The 25,155-nt window shown below is 41.2% G+C and overlaps 1 protein-coding gene across 2 annotated transcripts; it reads left to right on the forward strand.

Annotated features, from left to right (window-relative positions):
- Window positions 1-381: 381 nt before the first annotated feature.
- Window positions 382-24,210, forward strand: SNCG (synuclein gamma). 2 transcript variants are annotated; one of them, XR_013214543.1, is made up of 7 exons: window positions 382-619; window positions 1,007-1,301; window positions 6,109-6,150; window positions 7,182-7,309; window positions 11,863-11,937; window positions 22,581-23,353; window positions 23,596-24,210. XR_013214543.1 is itself a non-coding variant. In XM_077259327.1 (5 exons), the coding sequence occupies exons 1-5, from the start codon at window positions 1,181-1,183 to the stop codon at window positions 22,599-22,601; spliced, it is 387 nt and encodes a 128-aa protein (XP_077115442.1). In that variant the 5' UTR covers window positions 1,028-1,180; the 3' UTR covers window positions 22,602-24,210. The 2 variants fall into 2 exon arrangements, 1 of the variants encoding a protein (XP_077115442.1); XM_077259327.1 differs by lacking the exon at window positions 382-619 and having other exon boundaries at window positions 1,028-1,301; window positions 22,581-24,210.
- The last annotated feature ends 945 nt before the right edge of the window (window positions 24,211-25,155 follow it).

Below are 25,155 nucleotides of genomic sequence, written 5' to 3' on the forward strand. Positions count from 1 at the left end.
AATAGAATAACTTTGGTCTGAGGGTGATCCAATGTTTTGTCGAATCGCACTTAAACTGAAAATATGGGCATGTGTACGAGCCCTAATAACGATGGGTGTGATCGTATGACCCAGCCTAAATATTCAAACACCATAGAAAGCATTTACAAGTATTAAACAAATGTGCCGCATATTTTTCGAATAAACGTGGACTATATCCCATAATTCCATATAATAGCATCACTGCATAGCAGAGGAGCCTATGTAGCATCTTATAGACAAAGCAATCATGCTCTGCGGTAGTGGGTGTGTGGCGCAGCTGCTCGGGAGGGGAGATAACTCACTGCGTTGCCAGACATTAGGCTTTTAGTGTCCATTACATTAGACATTGCTTTATTGGCCACAGGGAAGATCTGCTCTCCCAGCATGGAAACGTGACATCACTCTGCAGCAAAATGCCCCTGATGTGAGGCTCTGATCCAGCGTGTGCATCTCCTATACAGGCGTGTGGAAGACGCTGCTGACACTGCTATACATTACTGCTCACACAGTGCGGTGGGGCGGATATAGCTTTGGCTCACACGTGTAGCATCAGCCTGTAACCCATATACGTTCCTGATGTTTCCTATTATTATCATCGGTATGATATATTTTACTTATCAGTAGTTTCAGCCAATCTTTTGCTTTTTCCCCACTCTTTTCAGCCTATCTATACCATTTTAAAGATTTGAATATTGAAATCTATTTCTAATTCCTTTTGGAAAGGGTTAAAAAGCCCTTTAGTCTCCCCGTACACACAGATTCCATCTAGAAAGCGCAGATCTTGCTTGCACAGCATCTGCCCTGCAGCTTGTCCTTGAAGGAGTGCAGCATACTGCAGCCCAGCAATTCTCCAGCCTGGAAGTAGCTGGCAAGGATCCAGTGGTCCTTCGCATGTGTCTCTCCCTCCTCCCCATCCTTCTCCATCCTCCAGCTCCTCCTCCCTAGCCCCCTGTCCCACCTAACTCTGGCATTATTAATATTTTAGAGCTGGATAGTCCCGGTCATTGGTCAGACTGCAGTGCAGCACTTTGATAAGAAGCTGGGGAAAAATCTTAAAACTATCCCACTGCCACCGTTGGACTGAAGACCGGCACATCTCAAGTAGGACTCAGGTCAGGCTAAGGGGTCTCTCCAACTTTGCTAGATTTATAAAGGCAGCATGGATGTCTTCAAGAAAGGCTTTTCCATGGCTAAGGAAGGTGTGGTGGCTGCTGCAGAGAAGACCAAGCAGGGTGTGACAGAGGCTGCAGAGAAGACCAAAGAGGGGGTCATGTATGTAGGTGAGTGACGACCAGTAAGGATATGCTGTGTTCCTGCAAGTCTCACACTAATGACCTTGACTTTAACAGTCACACAGCCCTGCCCAACCCATTAGTTACTAAAGTACTGGCACATTACAGCAAAATGATCGCTGTAGCATTGGCTCTACTGAGCATTTATTAAATGAATGTTTTCTGGGATTTTTTTAAATATTTTAATTCATCAAATTTAATAAATGACAACAGACTAAGAGGACAACATCATAAAACTATCTCTATACAATGAGATGCATGGGATAGTGATGTAGCAGCATTCAGTCTGCCCCTTTCATATGATAATGCAGTTATATATATATATACACATATATATGTATATACTGTACATATTCATATATATATAGATATTTATACATATATATGTATGTTTCTATATTCATATATACACCTATATATAAGGAAAAAATTGGGACAGCATCCAGTAATACTTCAATAAAGTGCAGAGCTTTCCCAACCAGCAGTCCAATAGCCTCCAGTAGTAGTAGTATCAAAAAAAGAAAAGCAGCACAAAATAATAGAAAAAAGTGGACTTTATTGCCTGAGCGGCGTGGCAACGTTTCGGATGCAAAAAAAGGATTTTGTATCCGAAACGTTGCCACGCCGTTCAGGCAATAAAGTCCACTCTTTTCTATTATTTTGTGCTGCTTTTCTTTTTTTGATACTACACCTATATATATACATATCTACATATATATATATATATATATATATATATATATATATTTATTTATATATGCACACATACATATCTATCTATATATGTATATATAAATATACATACACATGTCTATATTGTCTATATATTTATACACACACACACATATGTATATATATATATAAATATATATATATAGAGAGAGAGATGGTAAGACATATTTGGATATTTAGTGGTTAATGTATATAACAGTGACAAAGCTAAACAGCAGGAGTGTGGCTAGAAGAGGTTTGGTTGGACATGTGCCCTGGTGGCTGTTGGGGGTCTTTCTTGCCAGGATACCCTGAATACAGGGCTAGGGCAGTAAATATAATACAACTGGTGAAAAAAAGGCTAGCTGTGAATGAATAAGAAATGCTATGTATTTCCTGAGATTTACAATGGAAACAAATGTGCCCTCTGATCCTACCGCCCCATCATGAAATGACTGCAGGCTCCCGGGGAACTTTATTAGGTTTCCTCTCATTATGGGGTTCGCTTTATGGCTCCTATCAGATAAACAAAAAGGGGCCCAGTATTCATCCATGTGTGAACTGTCCAAAGTGCTGATCTCTGGCTACAAATTAGCTGCCCAGTTTCTCCCTCCAATTGCAAAACCTTCTCACAAGTGTGAATGTTATGAGTTTACGGTGAAAAAATTGTAATGTCAGCTCGTACATCTAATTCTGTCTTACATCTCATTAGCCTGTGTCATGAAGTTTGTGGATAATTGGCATTACGTTGGCACTATACGAGCAGTGGGATTTGCAGTAGCTAGGTAGAAGAATGGTAGATGTGAAAAAACCGGAGAAAGTCACTTTATAGGAATATTCTGCATTGTGCTGCCTGTGTTTTGACAACATCTGACAGATCTCAGGACTTACAGTGATTTGCAGGGTTACTAGGTGTGGCAGATGAATCAATGTCTGAGGAGGGTTGAGCTGGGTGCGGCAAATATATTGCCGAGATGTTATTATTATTGGACATGTGCTTTTTTTTGTATATTAATATGTTTATTAGCAATGCAAAGTATGCTTCAGAATAGTCTAAGAATGCAGAGCATGTCGTATGTCTATATCTATTCATCTACCTATGTATGATCTATGTCATACTATCCCTGTTAATACTTTTATAAATTATTTTTTTTTTATAAAATCATAATTCATATGTAAGAAAAGCTGAAAAATGACAAATGATCTGCTCATTGGAGTATTGTGGATTGAGGCTTAATGCTAAACTCCTGGAACAGGGACCGAAATAGCTGCATCATCATCATCAATGTCATCACAATGCCCCTTGTGGCTCACTATGGTAGTACAAGAAGAGCTGACTCATTGGGCCTTTAGCGTCATACTCAGATTTTGGCACATTGCATTTACCAATGGGGATGATATCAGTTCTTTATAGTAAATCCAATGCTATGTAAATAATTCTGAGAGAAAGTTCATCAATATATTTAATATTGTGAATTACAGAATAATCATTAATATATTTGACATAACATTAGTGTATCCCCGACTCACCACCCATTTGTTCATCCATCTCTTCAGTAGACTTAAAGATCCTCATGCACATTAGATTAAAGTCAGACCTAAGCCATTGATTTCTGGGCTACTCATCAGACCATCTCAGGTGTATAGGCTTCTTCTGACTCTCTTTGAAAGATGATGTTGGAGGAGAGAAGGATTGGGTGCATTGTGTTACAGCATCGGATCCTTTTTGTTGGTGTATTTGGAGCATTAGACGCCTACAAATGGTAGTATATGTAGCCCGTGCCTAATGGATAAAGCAGCATATGGAATAACAATCTCCGAGCAAGTCAATATTGTCAGAGCCTAATCCATAAATACACATAAACATCAAAACGAACATTTCAGTGATAAAAGGGAATCTGGTTCTGTAACCTCATTGTGCTAATGTAGTTTCGTCATAGAAGCCAGAATCAATCTATCTGAATGCTCATGACACATTGCTGCAAGATGAAACCCGTCAGCTCTGGCGTCTCAGTGTCCATTCACCAGTGAATCTGCAGAGATTTGGGTGCGGCTACCATGCCCTGTTCAAGCCAATTATCTCCACACCCACAGGAAACCTCATTACTCTGGGAAAGTAAGGTAGTACGAGATGAGGGCACGTACGTGCTAATATTCCAAGTAATGTTCCACCTGTGCCATGAGCTGATGCTACAATTAGGCAGTCATGGGGTGATTTATAATATATGGCCGATATTACGGTACTGAGTGTACCGCAGGGAGAGACAAAGCATCGATCGAGGGAAATTATTCCAGCTACTCAAACAATATGAATAAAACATTGCATTTCATCACTGAAAAAGTCCTTCATCTGATAGTCAGGCATCCACTAGTCCAGAAATTATGTAATGGTTGTCTGTACAAAGTGTTTTTGTTAGGATCCTCCATGGATAGCCTGAATAGAGGGTGCTCCACTGCTGGGACCCTCAGAGATCAGCTCTTATCTGTGTGATATCTGGTGACAAGCGTTTGGTTTCCCTACAAAGTCACTAGAGGGAAAGAGGAGCATTACACAAATCCTATGGAAATTATTGATCTGTCCATTTAATATCTGATCAAGCTGAGTCCTTCAGTTTGAGTGAAAATGTTTGCAGCTAATCCATGCTTTGGCCAATAGACACTATTCTTACTTGTGAACCTTTTCTGTTCAGAACTGTGCTACATTGTCCATGGTACAAGTCTAGTATTGCAATTCAGTGGCATATTCATCACGTGGCTCCTTGTTTGTAAAAAAATGACCCTTTTTCAATATTGTACAATACTTTGAAAGGGTTACTCTACACTTTTGTTTTGATGGACACAGGGTCCACAATGTAGGCCATCAGTGTAAGATTGGTGGGTTCCGAGACCCGACACTCCCATCGATAAGCTGTTCTTGGTGCTGTCAGAGGCCGGATATTAGCAGTGGGGAGTTAGCACAGCTCCATCATCAGTGTAGTGGCCGTGACCAAGTACTGCCGATCCATTCATTTGAATAGGAACAGATGTGCAGTACCCAACTGCAGCCACTGCACAGTTGATGGAGCTGTGCTGTTTAATTTGTCAACTCCTAACATCCAGCCACTGATAAGAGCTGATCAGTGGGGCAGTCGAGCGTTGGTGCTCCCTCTATCTGAGTATCCTTTGCACAGGTTACCCATATAAAAGCACAGGAGCAACCCTTTAGATTACAATTTCCCTTATAGGATATTTAAAAAAAAAATACACCAGACAATCCCTTTAATTATCAACTAGGTGACACCACTACATGAAATAACTATATAATATAACCACTATATTACTTTAATTGCATAATTTTGAGATATTCCTGCAATATTTACAACTAGAGGACATGATAATTATGTAATCTATGGAGGATCACTATATACCTGCACTTCATTAAAGTTCGGCCCACCCCTGAAAATTTCAGAGACTGTCCCACGTGCTATAAAATGCATAAAAGTAATAACAAGTATTACTGATCCCTCACTCTTTGTCTTCAAACGCTGCCTGGGTCGCCCCACAGGTCTCCCTACTTCCTATTCCAGCCAGACGGTTATGTGACTGCTGCAGCCAATCACTTGCAGCAGCGGTGTCCAATGCATGAGCAAAGCGATCAGTGATTAGGTGCAGCAGTCCCAAGTCCAGAATATGACATACACCCTATCTCCATTCTACGTGACGTAGAGGCTGCATGGTGTCTTAAGATGGTCACGTACAGTACAAGAGTCCTTATTCAGATCTTCATTATAGCAATGGACAACAGGTAAGTGAAGAAACAATGACCCGAACCCTCAAAATCAGACTACTCGGTGAGAAAAGATGAGAAGCATGTGCTCCATTTGGTGAAAGTAATTTTAAACATTTACATTCATTTAGTGAAAAAATTATGTATATTCCACATGAGAAGAGTAAAAGAGCCAAATATAGATAAAGAACCCCAATTACATAAAGTGACGGTATGTCCCATGTCCTTGGGAAATTGTGCTCTTGTCTTCAATTAAAAAACTATTTTCCAAATGCCTTGCGTAATTATGTGATACATTATCTCAATTTTGTTTCATAGGCGCCAAAACTAAGGAGGGTGTGGTGCAGAGTGTCAATACAGGTAGGTCACATTATCACTCATATGGATCTAGTGTTTGTTACACGTCTCTTCTACTGGATATCAGGCTTTCAATGTGGTCAAAAAGGATATTTCCACCTTTGCAACTATACAGTATGTACCACGCTAATTCATCTACAATAAAAAAAGAAACATTTTCTGCCCATTTTGTGACTGCAGCTCCTATGCGGACTAATGAATTGCCGTGATCACAGAAAACACATATACTATTATGCAGCCTGATCCATCAATCATGCATTATTCCATTCACTTCTTAGCTAAGCTACTAAATATATGTAGTCCTTTACCAAGGAGACATAAGTCTTCATGGAAGCTGCAAACACAAAACCATACTGTATTTTAACACAAAACTGCTTTAGTAATGTGAGCGTAAATTAGGAAGGGCGTGAGTTATCCTGGGGGAGGATGTGGTGTGGTCAGGGGAGATTGGAAAGAAGTGAACCCGATTTCAAGGGGACGTATATCAATATAATACAAGGGTGCAAGGTTTCCCAGAAATGGGCCATCTAATTTAAGCAAATTGCATGTCTTTTTTCAAGCATCATCAGAGATAAGGAGACTTCCGTTGACAATTGGCATGAATGGGTGCATTCTTTTTTACTTTGATGTATTGGGGTAATATTTGTGCTAATCCAGCCAAATAGCACTGACATAAATAAGTGCATGTGATATAGACTGTAGAGCAAAGACAGAAGCCATATCAAATGCTACATAAGCAGACTAGTTGGCCTAATTTGTGGGGGGCACAGTGACTCTGCAGCTTCCCCCTCGGTTACTTGTCCTGCATAGTAGAGTTAACACAATATACTATTGGACATTTCACTCCTAAGTAAATGTCAGGTCTGATATCTCTTGTAAACTATTTATAGATAATGTTTTTCGTGACTTCATTAGCAATAAAGTTAGGGAAATTATCGATAGCTAAAACACTGTAGTCAGGGAAAGGTCCTGCTGTGGTGAAGGAAGCGACTGTGCAAATATTTACTCCTCATTTCTTTTGTTGTCATTTTTAGTTGCTGAGAAGACCAAAGAACAAGCCAGCGTGGTGGGAGGAACAGTAGTCACCGGGGCAAACCAAGTGGCAGCAAAGACTGTAGAAGGAGCAGAAAACATTGTAACTTCAGCCGGCGTTGTAAAAAAGGTGATGTGTTCTGTAGAGCTGAGCACTGGAGGTTAAAACGTAAATGATAAAGCAGAGGATCTATACGGAATGATGAAGAAGGGATCAATATAAATCTCTACACAGGGGAATAGCTGCAGAAGGAGCAGAGGTTGTTGTCACACCAAGGTCGGATTTCTACAGGGTCCTAAAGGGTCCCCCACCCCACACGAAAATACCAATGTTGTATTAAATTTTTCCTGACATTGGGCGCTCTGGTCCCCCTCTATTATACATAGATTACACAGCCAGCGCAGGGAGCAGAACTCTGCACAGTGCTGTTAACCCTTTGAATAACACTATCAATCTCTGACAGGAGCATTTAAGGCGCACAGTCCGGGTGGCCCCTATTTTATATTCCTGAATGCATAAAAGCACTAGCTTTTAGGCAGAGTTTTCATTGCCTCATCTTGGCTCTGAAATCTACATCTTGGTAGCTTGGTCAGGGAAGTAGGGAAATGTATCCATGTAGCCGTATACGTAATTATTGTAGATGGCTCATTTATTGTTAGGTGAATTGGTAAGCCAACAGTAAGATTTGGTAAAATAAAATGACTACTTTACCAATACATATTAAATATAACTGAAGCTATTGACAATTAATCACTTACTAAAGATGAAAATCCCTATTACAAAGGGAGAAAAAGCAAAATGCTGCCGAGACCTTGTTTGGCAGCTAGAGGGCAGTGTTGTAGCACTAGTCAGAGACTCAGTACCATGTACCGTAGTAATAATAATTATATTTCTATAGCGCCAACATATTATGCAGCACTTTACATTTTAGAGGGGACTTGTACAGACAAGTCATGTAGTAGTAGTAAATGGACGTGAAATATACCATTCTGTCTCAGGACTTAACACACAAAAAAAAATACAGAGCAAAGATTAGTGGAGCAGTCAGCATTTCTGTGAAAATATGGATTCAGTAACAATTTACAGGTAATGGGAGGATTGTGCACAGCAAATACAGCATTCAGACGCTTACTAACCACGAGGGTTTTCTTCATGGCTGAAATGGAGGCCAGGCAGAGCACAAAGTGACGCCATCTGCCTCATTACTGTGAATGGGCCTGTGGGGGGTTCCAGACAAATCCCGTTTTCAGGGCTTTAGATGGAAGCCCCAATGTGTGGCCCAAATGTATTGTCAACAGTTCCTGTAGATAAAAATACACCTCAGCCATTACCATGTAGAGATTTGTGTTAGGTTTAAGAAAATATTCATAGATTGTAAGCTTGCGAGCAGGGCCCTCATTCCTACTGGTATCTGTTTTGAACTGTGATTTCTGTTATGCTGTAATGTCTATTGTCTGTATAAGTCCCCTCTATAAGTTGTAAAGCGCTGCGGAATATGTTGGCGCTATATAAATAAAATTATTATTATATAAAATATGTCACTAGAGAACCCCCTTTAAATGAGTGCTTCTATAGACTTGCTAGCAGGAATAAGCCTGATGGGTCTCATAAGGGGGATTCTGATTAGTTGTGAGGACCTGCTGAGGGGATCTATCAGTAGGATGTAATCAGTTTCAGTCCTTACTGGATTTGCTCCCATGAGATTAGTTGGGAGCATATGTACATTTTCTTAAAGGTGCCATCCATAGTTTTATAGCAGATAGCTTATGCTTAGGAATGGCCATCAATATTAGACAAAGTGAATGGAATAAAGCTGTACAGCACAAATCCCAGCACCTACTAAATGTACGCCTATGCCATTGTGTAGCGCATACCACTGGAAACAATGAAGAGGATCCCCTCAAAGAGCTGATCGGCAAGGTTGCTGTGAGTCAGAACCCCATACATCTAATATTTCAGGCTTAGCCTAAGGATAGGCCATCAATTTTAAGAACATGGGTAACCATTTTAATAACATTTTATAAATCTGTCCTGTTCCTTGAAACCAAAACTGCAGACATTCAGGTTGATAAACTGTGTTACTATCTTCTAAGCTCCTACATCCATTGCTCTCTAATATTAGGAATCAACAACATCACTACCTATGGTGGTACAACCCAAAGCTATTAGGCCCTATGCTAAGTCTGTGGCAGTGCCCCCAAAGATGCGAGATTATTTATAGTACTAGCTTCATTCATGCGAATATGGACCTTTCATGCTACCACTGGCTCCAAGGTCAGGCAGCTACAGTCTGCTCCAACTATGGTTACACCTCTCAATGCTTCACCCAGACCAGGATCAGTAACCCATAGCATGTTTGCCGCAGCCAGTGCTTGGCTTAGGTTTGCCGGGCACACTGAGTGGTGACCACATAATACCGTAATACCCTGTCTGCAGTGACAGAGGGATTGTGTGGCCTTAATAACCACACGGTCCGACTGTTGAAGTGGCTGAAACTCAGCTGTAGGTGACCATTGGAATCACAATTTTCGAGTTTTAACCTGCAGCTTTTGGCCAGCTGAAGGTGGCAGTAATAGCTAGAATGGCATCCTTTGTGAATATAATACCAAGCTGGCACATAGGGTGCATATTAACCAAATACTTTAAGGAGGAGAATGCCAACGTATATATTGAACAAGTGGGCTGGTAAAGAGTATAAGGTCAGTGCCTGGCACCATGAATGGCAGTGAGTCCAACCTTTCCTACATTTAGGAGCTAAATTATAATGGTCTACCATGACACAAGTAGACAGCCGTCCCCATATCACAACACGTATTTACCCCAATAGTTTGTGTTATATGACTTTCTATGCATGGCACGACTGTATTTTTTCAGCACTCTAAGCAAAAAAATCATCGCCAACCCTTGAACTAGGCCAATGATTTCTTCCAGAAAGACCATACTATTGTGCATAAGGCATGTTTACACCAAACTGCGTCTATGAGATGCAAGTGATCATCTTAAGTAATTAGTAATAAAACTTTATCAGGTTTTGGACTTCATACCAATGTAACCTGGTTGAAGTATCCAATAAATACCTATTTTTTGTAGCATATGGAGAGAAACAGGTCCATATTCTGGCCATAGAGATTTAAGGAGTCGAGAAATATGCTGTAGATCTGAAAATGTAGATCTTCATTATTCTCCTGGAAGTCAGTGCTGTATGAAATACTAATTTAATTTAGATTCCAGTGAAATATGGATCCGTATTTTCCTCTGTGACATCAATAATATGGATTTTCTGCACAGAGAATATAGGTTTTACATGTTCTCACCATGGAGCGCGGTTCTTTATGGCTACTTATTATGTGTTTAGCTGGTGCTTTAGTGTCCATAACCTGGATTAGAGGCTTAGACCTTGACCTGGTTAGGGAAATTTCCACATCAGTCTGTTCAGATCCATTGCACACATAAAGCTCAAGATACACATCAGATATATGGAATAAGCTTTATGACACATAGCATAGATTCTACGAAAATTCACAAGAAACTGTGGAAAAAAATGTTTGAGCTCTTTTCAAACATGTAATTTTGATATATTTTAAGGTGGAATAAAGTGAAATTTGTCATGCTGACACAAGATCGTATGATAGATAGTGATGAAATCCTGTGGGATAACTCCCTGTTCCATCCCTATTATCTGTTCATGGGAGCGTCAAGTTTCAGCTAAACTAGTCTGTTCTGGAAAAACAGGTACGGGAGGGAAGCTTAGCCCAATAATGTGAAGGTGCAGCTTTATGATGAAATGGGTGTAGAGAATGAAAGAGCTATATGATGAATAGGTAAAGTATAAAGACAACCTGTAATCAGCAGCATGCCACACATAATAAAGGAGCTATGGTAATGATGACTCTGCTCATCACATAATAGTAATTCTATAGTGACATTTCATAATATCTGCAATATATTGTGTTTTACCTACATATTTCCAACCCCTATTAACTTTCGATCTATGCAACTACCACCTACAATGTACTAGCCAAAAATAGTGACAGCTGTGACATTCTCCGTTCCTCAAATCCTTTCTTCAGGTCAGAATGGTCTTCAGCCATCTCATTACTCTAATCATACAGTATTTCATTTCATTTAGGCAGGGGCTATGGGGCATGTGTCATTGTCACTGGGCGTCCATCCCGTTTGTCTTAGCCAGGGTAATTAGGATACAAGTCTGGGGCAGTTTGCTCCAGGTGAAAAAAAAGCTTTGCAATGGCTTCGATTTACGAACCTGTAGGTCATTGCAATGTGATTGTTGGCCACATGAGTGTAGATGAGTGCCCTTAATTCCTGGACCCATATGTCACTTATATGTCGATAAACTGAAATATTTGAGGAATTGGTGGAATCAAACTGTATTAATGGTCATTCATCATTTTCCTGAATGATGTCCTTGAAGGGCAGAAGTTATACCACAAAGATAGAAAACAAGGTACAACAAATCACATGTGGACTTTGGATCACGACAATGAATGTGATTATTTGGGCATATAGATGTCATGTGGTGGGGGTCCCTCATTTAGACCTTATTTAGGGGTCATAATTGATTACATCTGCTTCCCCTATATATATTTCTAACCCAATCTATAATGGTTATAGAGTTTTAATATATAAGGATTATGTGTGATTGAGTATTTTTCACATTACAGGAGGACTTTACACACCCAGAAGAAGCGGTTGGTGCAGACGAGTCAGCACTGGAGGCCACAGAAGCCATCGAGCAGGTAAGTAACAATAAGTACCCAAGAGACCCCTTTTTTTTGACAAGCCACTAAACATAATCAACATTTGTGGCAATTCGTGGCACTCAATTATGTATGTGCTCATGCCAGGCTTTGTAAGAGGTACAATACAGCATGGAGCACCACACAGTGATATAGAGAGTGCCTGTGTCCCCTTTATCCTGAGCCATAGGGGACTTCATGTGCCACCAACTATGATACATGTATTAGTTCTTACAATAACTCTGCCTATTAAAGGGTTAGTGCCATCTTCATAAATGGATATTATAAGAAAGTGCAAGCAAGATTGCAATGTACAGCTTGTTAAAATTTTTGAGCCGTTCATGAGATATTAACACTTGTTTACAGATCATTGCCTTGGAGACCGACCACTGCTGCTATACAGCTTTTTATTAAGCTTGTAAGAACTGATTTGAAGCTGGCAAGGATTGCTGAAGGATGATTTTTGCCTCCTAATCCCTGGAAAGCTTAAACACAGTGCTTACAAACTATACATCAGCAGCGGTCGGTCTCCTAGGCAATGAGCTATAAACAAAAGAAAACCGTTAATATCTCAAAAGAATGGCTGCAAATTTTAAAAGCTGTTAATTATAAAAGTGTTTTTTTATATACAGTAAGCAGCATCTAACAAAATCTAGCCATAAAGATGGGAATAAACCTTTAATTTGTAAAACCTCAATAACCAGAAAAGTTAAGAAATTTAAAAAAGTGAATTGATGTCAGCGTAAAGACAGAAATGTCTTAAAGGAATGTGTCAGAAGAATTTCATACCCCAATCTATTAATTTGTGCATCAAATACAAAATCTCAGATACAGATACCATTGTCATGAATAGTCCTAGGAAAAACAACCCGGATTATTAAGGGTTAAACCCTGTGGAGCTCCCCAATAGCATTAAAGTACAAAAAAACTGGAGCATATAAACCACCAAGTGTTACATAATGATTAACAAATGTAGTTAATGGCAAGAAAATACACTGCTCGAAAAAATAAAGGGAACACTTAAACAATAGAATATAACTCCAAGTATATCAAACTTCTGTGAAATCAAACTGTCCACTTAGGAAGTAACACTGTTTGACAATCAATTTCACATGCTGTTGTGCAAATGGAATAGACAACAGATGGAAATTATTGGCAATTATCAAGACACACTCAATAAAGGAGTGATTCTGCAGGTGGGGACCACAGACCACATCTCAGTACCAATGCTTTCTGGCTGATGTTTTGGTCACTTTTGTATGTTGGTTGTGCTTCCACACTCGTGGTAGTATGAGACAAACTCTACAACCCACACAAGTGTCTCAGGTAGTGCAGCTCATCCAGGATGGCACATCAATGCGAACTGTGGCAGGAAGGTTTACTGTGTCTGTCAGCGTAGTGTCCAGAGGTTGGTGGCGCTACCAGGAGACAGGCAAGTACACCAGGAGATGTGGAGAGGGCCAATGGAGGGCAACAACCCAACAACAGGACCACTACCTCAGACTTTGTGCATGGAGGAACTGGAGGAGCACTGCCAGAGCCCAGCAAAATGACCTCCAGCAGGCCACAAATGTGCATGTGTCTGCACAAACGGTTAGAAACTGACTCCATGAGGATGGTGTGAGTGCCAGATGTCCACAGATGGGGGTTGTGCTCACAGCCCAATACCATGCAGGATGCTTGGCATTTGCCACAGAACACCAGGATTGGCAAATTCGCCACTGTCGCCCAGTGCTCTTCACAGATGAAAGCAGGTTCACACTGAGCACATGTGACAGACGTGACAGAGTCTAGAGATGCAGAGGATAGCGATCTGCTTCCTTCAACATCCTTCAGCATGACCGGTTTGTCAGTGGGTCAGTAATCGTGTGGGGTGGCATTTGTTTGGAGGGCCGCACAGCCCTCCATGTGCTCGCCAGAGGTAGCCTGACTGCCATTAGGTACTGAGATGAGATCCTCAGACCCCTTGTGAGACCATATGATGGTGCGGTTGGCCCTGGGTTCCTCCTAATGCAGGACAATGCCAGACCTCATGTGGCTGGAGTGTGTCAGCAGTTCCTGCAAGATGAAGGCATTGAAGCTATGGACTGGCCGCCAGTTCCCCAGATCTGAATCCAATTGAACACATCTGGGACATCATGTCCCGCACCATCCACCAACGTCACGTTGCACGACAGATTGTCCAGGAGTTAACAGATGCTTTCATCCAGGTCTGGGAGGAGATCCCTCAGGAGACCATCCGCCGCATGCCCAGGCATTGTAGGGAGATCATACAGGCACGTGGAGGCCACACACACTACTGAACATCATTTCCTTGTCTTGAGGCATTTCCACTGAAGTTGGATCAGCCTGTAAGTTCATTTTCCACTTTGATTTTGAGCAACATTCCAATTCCAGACCTCCGTGGGATATTAGTTGTGATTTACGTTGATAATTTTTAAGTTTTATTGTTCTCAACACATTCCACTATGTAATGAATAAAGATTTACAACTGGAATATTTCATTCAGTGATATCTAGCATGGGGGATTTTAGCATTCCCTTTCTTTTTTTGAGCAGTGTATATGGAGCGCCCCCAGTCGCAGGGCAGTGGGGTACTTGGTACCAGGTCCCTCGGTCTCGGTTCTGGGGATGTCATGGTGGCCCGACCCGGTCCGTGGCCCTGCTAAGGGGTGCCCAATCAAAGGGTGTAGTTTGTCAAGTGTTCGTGACGCCACCTGTGGTGTTCGGTCAGGATGACCAACGCTGCTGAGGGTCCGCTGGGGTGATGTTATGGCAGCTAGATGGTATACCTTCCCACAGGTGAAGTATGTCCCCAGGGCTTCCCAGTAAGGTAGATGATGATGGTGTAAGTCGCGGAAAATAACGAGGACACAGGGTTGCAGTCTCTTTACCTTTTACTGTAGACTAGGGCTGGCTGAATCTGGATGGTCCGAAGGCACATCCAGAGTTCCGTTTGCAGGTGGAAATCAGTAGCCTTCCTACTACCGCCTGTGTGTTGTAGTACTTCCCTGCTGAGCACCACGGGATAGTCCTCACAACTGTCGTGTATGTTTCTGATATTCACTCTCCGTACCCCAGATGGTATGGATAGGACGACCCATATGATGGGGTAGGCCTGGAGCTATTTTATAGGGACCCTAGAGACACCCCTCTCCCACAATTTGCCTCCGTTGTCTTCATTAGGTATTAAGGTTGGGCAGCCAACTTGGAATTAAATGTCCTGCCGTAGTTCAAAGTAATGCGTAGAGCCAATTACTCCCTCGGTGTTCTGGCCAGAAGGAGGCCGCCGATCTCGGGGCAGACCCTCCTCCCGGTGTTATCTCCTTGTGCTGTGATCTTGTTCCTCACTTCTCCACAATATACTTTGCTTCGTGTCCTTTCTTAGGATGCTGCCACAATGTAGTGCAGGCGCAGCTCCGTAACGCTCTATCTCTTGCTCTGTCTCTGTCGGGATCCCACCCCTGACAGGGACCTCTGTCTGCAGCTCAGATATTCCTCCTTCTCTCCCTGTCTGCCTGACAGGTCTTCTCTGGGTCTCACCCAGGCAGCTTCTCACTGACTTCCCTTCCAACCCACCAGTTTTACCCGTGTGTGAGGAGTGGCCTAGTACATAGAACCTTTGCTCCCCCTGGTGGACTGGAGTGTGAAGTGTAGTGTGTGACTGTGATACCTGGTCAGGTGAACTCCTTTAGTGCCATCAGACGTAACATCACTCCCCCTGGTGGAAGAGCGACATTACTGCAACGACCAGGACTCTGGGGCGCTGCATATACACTCACTGGCCACTTTATTAGGTACACCATGCTAGTAACGGGTTGGACCCCTTTTGCCTTCAGAACTGCCTCAATTCTTCGTGGCATAGATTCAACAAGGTGCTGGAAGCATTCCTCAGAGATTTTGGTCCATATTGACATGATGGCATCACACAGTTGCCGCAGATTTGTCGGCTGCACATCCCTGATGCGAATCTCCCGTTCCACCACATCCCAAAGATTTCATGTTGTTTACGCCAAATTCTGACCCTACCATCCGAATGTCGCAGCAGAAATCGAGACTCATCAGACCAAGCAACGTTTTTCCAATCTTCTACTGTCCAATTTCGATGAGCTTGTGCAAATTGTAGCCTCAGTTTCCTGTTCTTAGCTGAAAGGAGTGGTACCCAGTGTGGTCTTCTGCTGCTGTAGCCCATCTGCCTCAAAGTTCGACGCACTGTGCGTTCAGAGATGCTCTTAGGCCTACCTTGGTTGTAACGGGTGGCGATTTGAGTCACTGTTGCCTTTCTATCAGCTCGAACCAGTCTGCCCATTCTCCTCTGACCTCTGGCATCAACAAGGCATTTCCACCCACAGAACTGCCACTCACTGGATTTTTTTTCTTTTTCGGACCATTCTCTGTAAACCCTAGAGATGGTTGTGCGTGAAAATCCCAGTAGATCAGCAGTTTCTGAAATACTCAGACCAGCCCTTCTGGCACCAACAACCATGCCACGTTCAAAGGCACTCAAATCACCTTTCTTCCCCATACTGATGCTCGGTTTGAACTGCAGGAGATTGTCTTGACCATGTCTACATGCCTAAATGCACTGAGTTGCCGCCATGTGATTGGCTGATTAGAAATTAAGTGTTAACAAGAAGTTGGACAGGTGTACCTAATAAAGTGGCCAGTGAGTGTATAATGAAAAACAATCAATCACAAATATCATAGAACAGTTGTCAAGACAGAGCTCTCTGAGTACGGCTACAGGTTTACCAGAGAAAGGTGTTACATCCCCAACATAGGAATTGGAGAAAGTTAACCACAAGAAAAACTCTTTTAGGAAGCTATAAATACATAAAAAGTGACACTGCAACAATTCATGTTTTAAGGGGTGGTGAGCTCGCTGCTACCACATGAGTATAGTAATTTTGATATCCCCAATTTATAAGGTCGGTGACCACTCAATAGAAAACCTCATGCACTAGAGGAGCTAATATTCCCATCATTAGCTCTTACCCATATCCATATCCATGGAGGTAAACAGGCGCCCCTATGCGCATTTTGTGTCGGCTTCCTCAGGGGGCCAAGACCCCCCTGAGGAAGCCGACGAGAAATGTGCATAGAGGCACGTGTTTACATCCATGGACATGGATATGGGTAAGAGCTAATGATGGGAATACTAGCTCCTCTAGTGCATGGGGTTTTCTATTGAGTGGTCACTGACCTCATAAATAAACTTGGGGACATCCAAATGACTATACTCATGCAGTAGCAGCAAGCTCACCACCCCTTGAATTGTTGCACTGTCACTTTATATGTATTTATAGTTTCCTAAAAGAGTTTTTTTTTTACTCTGTGGTTACCTTTCTCCAATTCCTATGTCGGGGATGTAACACCTTTCTCTGGTAAACCTGTAGCCGTATTCAGATAGCTCTGTCTTGACAACTGTTCTATGATATTTGTGATTGATTGTTTTTCATTATATATTTTCTTGTCATTAAAACTACATTTTTTAATCATTATGTAACTTTTGGTGGTTTATATGCTACAGTTTTTTGTACTTTATTAATATGTGCGTGTAGCTGTTTCAAAGTCAAGTCCATGACATCCTGCTGACAGATTCCCTATAAAGTAAAACTATACACAACTGCACTTTGAATCCATGGTGAGAAAAGAACAATATAAATGTTTGATGTTGTCATTGTTGTTAATGTTTTTTTATATCCTCAAAAAATGTAACTATAGAATGCAGTTCATAAAACCTTCCACCTGGAGTGCTCATCTACAAGTTTTGAGTCATGTTGAAGCTCAGGGCATGTGTCATCAACTCGTAAAACAGAATGCACTTTTGACTGCTGAGAGGTGACATTTATTAGACATGTGACAGCTGAAATAGCAAGTGCTATTCTGTTTTATGGTTTAAATATGACAACTCTTTACATAACAAATAAACAATGTAAAACTTTAGACATTTTACAATAAATGATCTACTAGTTAAAAATTGAAGAAAATACTGTGAATAATTATTACTAAATTCATGTTACCTAATAGCACAAGCAAGATTTATGAGATTCAGAAACAAAGTGCTATGTACATCTCAATATGATGTGATTTAATAATCATTAAAGGGAGTCTGCCCCCCCAATACTCAAATCAAATCGCGTATACATTCATATAAGCAGAGACAAATCTGAGTTATCCGGCACCTAGGGCAAAAAGTTAGTTTGGCGTTGTTTCCTATACACAATTTAAGAGGTTTGAGTAGTTGTCATGTGACCACTCATATGCAATATGCATACTTACAGTCACGTGCCGACTAGATAGTCTTCATAATTCTCTTAATGTTCAGTGAAAGACTATTGTGGCCTGCTTTATTGAGAGAAGCAGGGAGGCAACCTAGTTGGAACATAACCGGACGTATGAGATCGCATATGAGTGGTCATGTGTCGACCGCTGGAACTAGCAAGCAGAGCTTGCATCCAAGCACGTTACAAGTGATATCTTCTCTGATTGGAGTGATTCTGATATCTTCTCCATCTTGTCCAGATACAACAAAAACTTTGGACATCCACAGCTCATTTCTGCAGACTTCCATCTTCTCTGTTCTTTTTTATTGCTCCTGATTAAATAATTGCGTCTCACTGTACTCCATGCACAAAATATGACTCTCACACTGTCCCTCTTATGAACTTTAACTACCTCTGTCTGCCCTTATTAGCTTTAACCTCCACACTGTCCACCTTTATAACAGCTTCACTTTCCCTATTTTTAGTATACCCCACAATGCTGCCCCCTTTACCTGCTGGGCTCTCTCTTCACTCTGTCCTCTCACACTGTGACCCCCAATACTGCCCAGTCTCTAGTGTGTCCCCTCCGTACACACTCTTCCCCTGTATACTGTCTCCTCCTTGTTGTGTTTTTACACTGTCCTTCAATGCTGCCCCCTCTCTATACTGCACCCCACACTACTCAATCTCTATAGTGCTACCTCCCACATTTCCCCTAATTCTGTCTCCTCACTCTTTCAATCCATACTGTTCTCAAGCATGTCCTCCTCATATGTAGTAGTATAACACAAGCAGGGAATAATGCTTTAAATCCTATATATTCTGAAGTATTATAGTAGCAAACAAGCAATCATTGCTTCACATCCCCTAGACCAAGGGTTGACAATTAACTTCCCCTAGATGCCACATGAGAGACCGTGACTGTTGTGGAAGGCCCAACTACTGCGTTGAACTTAATTCTGTTCAAAATTAACATATTACTATTACTTTATATTAATATCAATTTTAGTATTTATTATTGAGAAGATCAACCATATAATTTATGGATGTTTAAATAGTTTATAGAAAATAGTAAATTATACTGGTCTTGTTATTTTGCCCTTGTACAATGAATAACAGCTCCCTCAACACACACAGTATGATGTCCCCACAGCTACACTCAAAGTATACTAAACCTTTCAGCGTCCTACATGGTGCGATGCCCCTAAAGCCCCCCAACATAGTATGATGGTTCACTTTATGAGCCCCCATAAACCCCAAAATGTATGATACCAGACACAGTATGATGTCCTCCACAAAGTATGATTGTCCACACAGTATGACCGTCTTCCCTAGGGTATAAACTTCAACAGCCCCCAACACAGAATGATGACCCCCACAACTACCTACACAGTGTGATGGCCTGTACAGGCCCCCAAAAAGTATGATTCAACACACAGACTTTTTACACCCAAACAGCTCCCTATATACAGATTGATGACTCTCACAGTATGATCCCCCATAGTCTCCGGCACATTTTTATGTCTACCACAGCCCACAAGAACAGACTGGTGACCACTACAATATTAACTCCCACTGCCTCCAAACACATTATCATGGCCAATACCCATTATGATCCCCCAGAGTCCCAAACACAAAATGATTGTCCCATACACTCCCCCACAAGTGAATGAAAAACAAAACACTACTCACCTCACCCCTGTTCCCCCAGCGGACTACTCTGGTCTTTGCACTGCACACCAAGGCTCCAAAGCAGGCTCAAAATAATGACATTGTCACGCCTGTTACATTGAGACGTTCAGACGCACCTACTTAATGGTGTGAGATAGAGCCAATTGCTCCCTTCTTCATCATTGTTTTGACCGAAATGCAGATACCGGGGGAATAAAGATGATGGACAGAAGTGGAGAGAGCAACCTGTGGGCCACAACTTCCAGCGCCTTTAGCCCTCATGCTGTCCCAATCCACGGACTGTATAGGAACAGCCCGAGGTCTGCATTTGGCCTGTGGGCCCCAGTTTGGCCTGGTCTACCCTAGAGGGAAAAAACTAAATTTACTATTAAATAAATAAAGTTTAAATAAACAAAGTAAATAAACAAGAGTATAACATTATGCAGTGAAAGTTTACATTGCTATAATGTATCCATTTTAGACAGACCGGACAAGAAGCAACTTGGAAACTCAGAACTTAAAGGGTTTGACCACTTTATCTCTTTATCTCAATTTTAATAAATGTTGTGGGGAGATTATTTGTTTCTTCAGTCTTCAACTGCTTGTAAGTGACACAAAATCATGTCCACACAACACGTTTGTGAAAATAACGCGGGCAACCCCTATAAGGCCTCAGCATTATCGCACACAGGTTGTATGATGGCAAACGGATTTCCATGCTGCTTCATAGAATGCATCTGGTATAGCATGCAATATTTGGTGTCATATGATGCTCTATTGGGTTTACTACAATACTGTTATACTATGACATATAATAAAGCATGATACACATTTTCCATCCAATTTATTTAGAGTAGAGCAGACACAACCTTTTCTGCCTTCTTGGGAAAATAGCATGAACACTTCTATGGGATTCCTTCTTATGGCATACCTTTCAGAGCCTTATAATAGATAGGAATTCCCCCATTGCATTTATTCAGTGGCATCCTTTAATTATTTTGTCAGTAGCTAATTGAAAGTGGACAGTGTAGTGCAACAATAGCACACTTATGCAGTGAGGAGGCAGCGACCCACAAAGTTCAAACACAAAACTCCTTTAATGTGTTTATTCACAGCATTAAATGTCCCAGTTCACACAAGTGCATATAATCTCAGTGCATAGCATTAGTGTCCATTTCACCGCACTACATATTGCAAGGCATCCTTCCATTTACAGTCACTAAACTGGCCTTCCCTTTGACCAGTAGCCATGGGTGATTGTACCACCATGTTAATGTCTCTTACAGCCATACACAGTCCTCGATATCCTTCCTGTTTGCAGTTGTTACACACGCCAGACCTCATTCGGACACAGGACGGTCTACCTCTGGTTCACCTCCGGGCACAAGACAGTCCACCTCTGAGACCAGTTACCGTGGACGGCAGCACTGCTGTGAATGCTGTGGATGCCAGGCCTATTGGCTCCACTCTGTCCTGTGTCTTCATACAGATAAAGCTCTGCAGAGCTCTGCAGCTTCTCTGTGCTCTCACCTACACCAAAACTGACACTGGCCCTGACACACCCAAACCCTTTACTGCAGGGCTTTTAACAAAGAAACCTGTGGCTCCAGCCACATGGAAAACCTGGGCCTGGAATGAAATGACTGCAGGACTACCATCCTGCAGTCTGTTTCACAACACAACATCCCAGAGCAGGTTTCCCCTACATCTGCCTTGGACATTAGCATGTCCAAGACTAACACTGACTTTTATTATTTCTAGTCTGCATTGCAGCCACTGCTACACCCATGACTGACCTGCACTCCTATGGCCTTCATATGCCTCCATGCGCAACCTGGGGAAAACACACAGTGACCCCTACCTGTGATATTGGTCACTGCTTCACCATTGCAATCACAGCTACACCTCCAACTGCAATTCCTCCTCACGGCCTCACTATGCCTCTGTGCGCATCCTGGGGAGAACAAACAACGACACCTACCTATGACACTGGTGACTTCCTCACAACAGCTAATATGTCAACTACCAATGATCAAATCAATTTGCAGTACCTGATCAGTATTCCTGGGCCACTGGATGGGAGGGCTGTGAAATTTCTCCTTTCTGATGGCATCCTGACTCCTCTTGTGCTTAGCCTTGCTAGTTTGATGTCATCTTTGAAGCAAGACTCATACAGGAGTCCCATCCAGTGGCCATAGAAAACTGGATCTGGTGAAAACATTGTTGTCACTGTGAGTAAATAAAACTTAATTGCCAAACTTGGTACTGATCTAAGTATTACTTTAATATTAAATATCCAATATTATAATGTTAGTGATATAGTCAACAATATCATCATTGGCACATCTTGCTCTATTGTTCAATATACAAGTAGCGAGCACTCGTTTTAGTACCAAACCACTAAATAGATAGAATTGCTATCCACTTTTCCCCCGACCCTTGCACAATGTGCCACCTCTGTGAGCCAGTAGTTTGTTATATTTCTGCCCTAGGGTAGACAAACATGAATACAGTCTTCATTCCTTGTCCCACAGACCTTTTTTAAGAGGTACATTCAACAGCCATGATTAATTAGGGAATTTTAACTATCTGAAGAGCATCAAAAACAGATGATGGAAAATTAAGTAGCATTGGTGGAATAATAAAAATAAATTGAGATAGTGATCTTAAACATTATGATAAATGTATTTCTATCTCTTTCTTTCAGGCTGGGGATGCACTGTATTAGTAATTTCGTCTTAAGTGCTGCCAAAATCCTTAAAGATCTATAGCTAATACAAGAGCAGGAAAGCCATTAACTCCACAGCTGAAGATATCCAACCATCATCCACTGCTGTTTATCATGAAGATTTAAAAATTCACCTTCTTCTGATATATATGTTCACCCAAAGTAATATCATAGCAGTTGTGAGAAAAAGTTTGCAAACCTTTGGGAACATCTGGATTTCACGATTAAATGTAAAATGTCGACTAAGCCATAAAGTCTTAATAGACAGGATTTAACAGTGCCATATTTTTATTGAGCAATTGGCTTTAACAATAGAGTTCATTGTTGGTAAAGCAAGGATGTGAATAATTTAGCAAACAATAGAACATCAGTATTGAACTTCATGAACGACACCTTTGGTCCATTTCCATATGGGAAAGTCATTGCAGCCAAAGCCATGAATTGCTGCAGATTGTTAGTTAGCTAATTACTCTTTAAGGATTCTAGAGCACTATTAGATCTATGTAGGATTCTGGCTCCTAGTGAGGAACAGTGAGACATTTCTCCCATTAAACCATAATTTTCTTTATTTTATATAAGAGTTAAAGGGGTTGTCCACTAGTGGACAGTACCTGCTTAAACACTAAAGTAAGCCAAATAAAGTAATAAAAAAAATGTATTTTCACTTCTTGGACTGGTATCATTTCCAGAGCAATCAAGCTTATCAACAGCTGCTGATAAGCTGCAGGGTTCACCTGACATGACAATGTCAGGTGAGCACTGGCAGAATCAGCACTGATGTTGCTGGAATGGCGCCGGTCTAGGAAGTGATCATAATTTTTATTTTTATTTTACATTAGGCACTGTTGCATTTAAGAAGGTGTTGTCCAGTTGTGGACTACCCTTTATTATGCCTTTTTAGTGCCACCTTTCCTTTAAATGTTTTAATCTGACCCCAAAACATTGCTCAGTTTGCTAGGCAATGGAATTTATCAATCTGTCATCACTGTTTCAGAGTTGATGTTCTTCATCTGATTCTTACAGTGATCCAGAAAGTAAGGTGTTTTCTGGGCAATATTCTCTGTCCGAAGCGCAATATACACAAGAAGGAGAAATATCTTCCAAAGGAATGTTCCTTTTGGCCATTTAACCCTTACCTTATAAGAATTAATAATTACTTTTCTTCATTTTGCACGTTATTAGAATGTTGTAATGAAGAAAATGTGATAAAAATATGCATTTTTATAGAACAGTGGTCATATTAACAATTGCAATTTTTTTGGAACTACAAACTCTACTTGATTGTCATTACCATAAAGTATTAAATATACGTAATGAACTTAATAATTTGTTCAGTAAAAATACGGCAATGTATAAAAGGATTTTCTATATTATAAGTTGTAAAAAGATTAGAGCACATTTTAAAAGAGAATTCATAAAGGAATCAAGAAACAACCCATAGGTTCACTTTTTTTCACAACTGTAGCACAGGTGTATTGAATCCCTTTGTACATTACTTGTTTATTTTTACTTTAGTTCTGTACTATATATATAAAAAAAATTAAACATTTCACTTAATTTCTCAGCCTAGTCTTCTTTGGACAGGGAATAAAAATGTTAACACTCTGTTTCCCTATTTGTCATATCTGTCTTAATTTCTTTCCAATATAGTATGTAATAGTACGACCTTTGCTGGGTTCCAATGTATGGAACAGGCTCAGTAGCTGACTGTGCACCATACAGAGCCACCATCTGCCTGTAACAGCAGCGACCAGAGCTTGCCGCTGTTTAACTAGTTAGAGGAAGTCTTTCATTCACAAAACACACATTAAATTACTTATACAGTTATATGCTGTGTGCTGTGGCTTGAGTTTAGGCAGCGCTCACTTTAGGATAAGTAGAAATGCTCATAATGCAAGTGAGGGGGCGTAATAGGACTCTCTGACCCTTGGCCAGGCCAAGGTTGCGCCAAAGTTTTTTCGACCATTAAAACACTGAAATATATACTGCATTTATGATTTTTGTATTGTTCTCTTTATAACTATATAAGTATGTTGTAGTTTAACTTGTATTTTGAGGATGCGAGACTCCTTTTAAAAGCTGCTGTCAAATTGTAAGAATGACACGCTGGACACTGATCAGCAAGGAGTGGCGACTCTTAGTGTCTCAAACAGAAATTTGACAATCATATGTCTGGAGTGAGCTTGCCGGTGTGAGCAATATTTTCAGCTGGATGTGCGTCCTTGGATACACATCCAGTTGAAAAGTGTTGTGGAACAGAGAGCCACTGAACTACCACTCCGCAATACCTATGCACAGCACTGGCCTATCAGAGGCCAGCAGCTGGTGACATTGGTGTACTGAGTAAGACAAGGCAATGACATAATTTTATTGCACTGCCTGTGATGGGCAACGAAGAAAGAAGAGAAGGCGGCCCATCGTGGGAATGGGAACAGGTCAGGTCAGCACGCTTAATCAATCATGGTGCGCCTGCAGGCAGCTTGCAAATGCACCCTAATTGGTCATTTAATTTGGTGAACCAGCTAACGTCCTAAAGCATATATAGAAGGCAAAT

Source organism: Ranitomeya variabilis, chromosome 4 (assembly GCF_051348905.1).
Source record: "Ranitomeya variabilis isolate aRanVar5 chromosome 4, aRanVar5.hap1, whole genome shotgun sequence".
Lineage (NCBI taxonomy): Eukaryota > Metazoa > Chordata > Amphibia > Anura > Dendrobatidae > Ranitomeya > Ranitomeya variabilis.

What these genes read in the sequence shown, in the direction of transcription:
- SNCG (XM_077259327.1), top strand. Translation starts at nt 1,181, where the DNA reads ATGGATGTCTTCAAGAAAGGCTTTTCCATGGCTAAGGAAGGTGTGGTG. An exon ending in AGAGGGGGTCATGTATGTAG is followed by an intron (nt 1,302 to 6,108) that starts GTGAGTGACGAC and finishes TTTGTTTCATAG; the next exon opens with GCGCCAAAACTAAGGAGGGT. An exon ending in GGTGCAGAGTGTCAATACAG is followed by an intron (nt 6,151 to 7,181) that starts GTAGGTCACATT and finishes TGTCATTTTTAG; the next exon opens with TTGCTGAGAAGACCAAAGAA.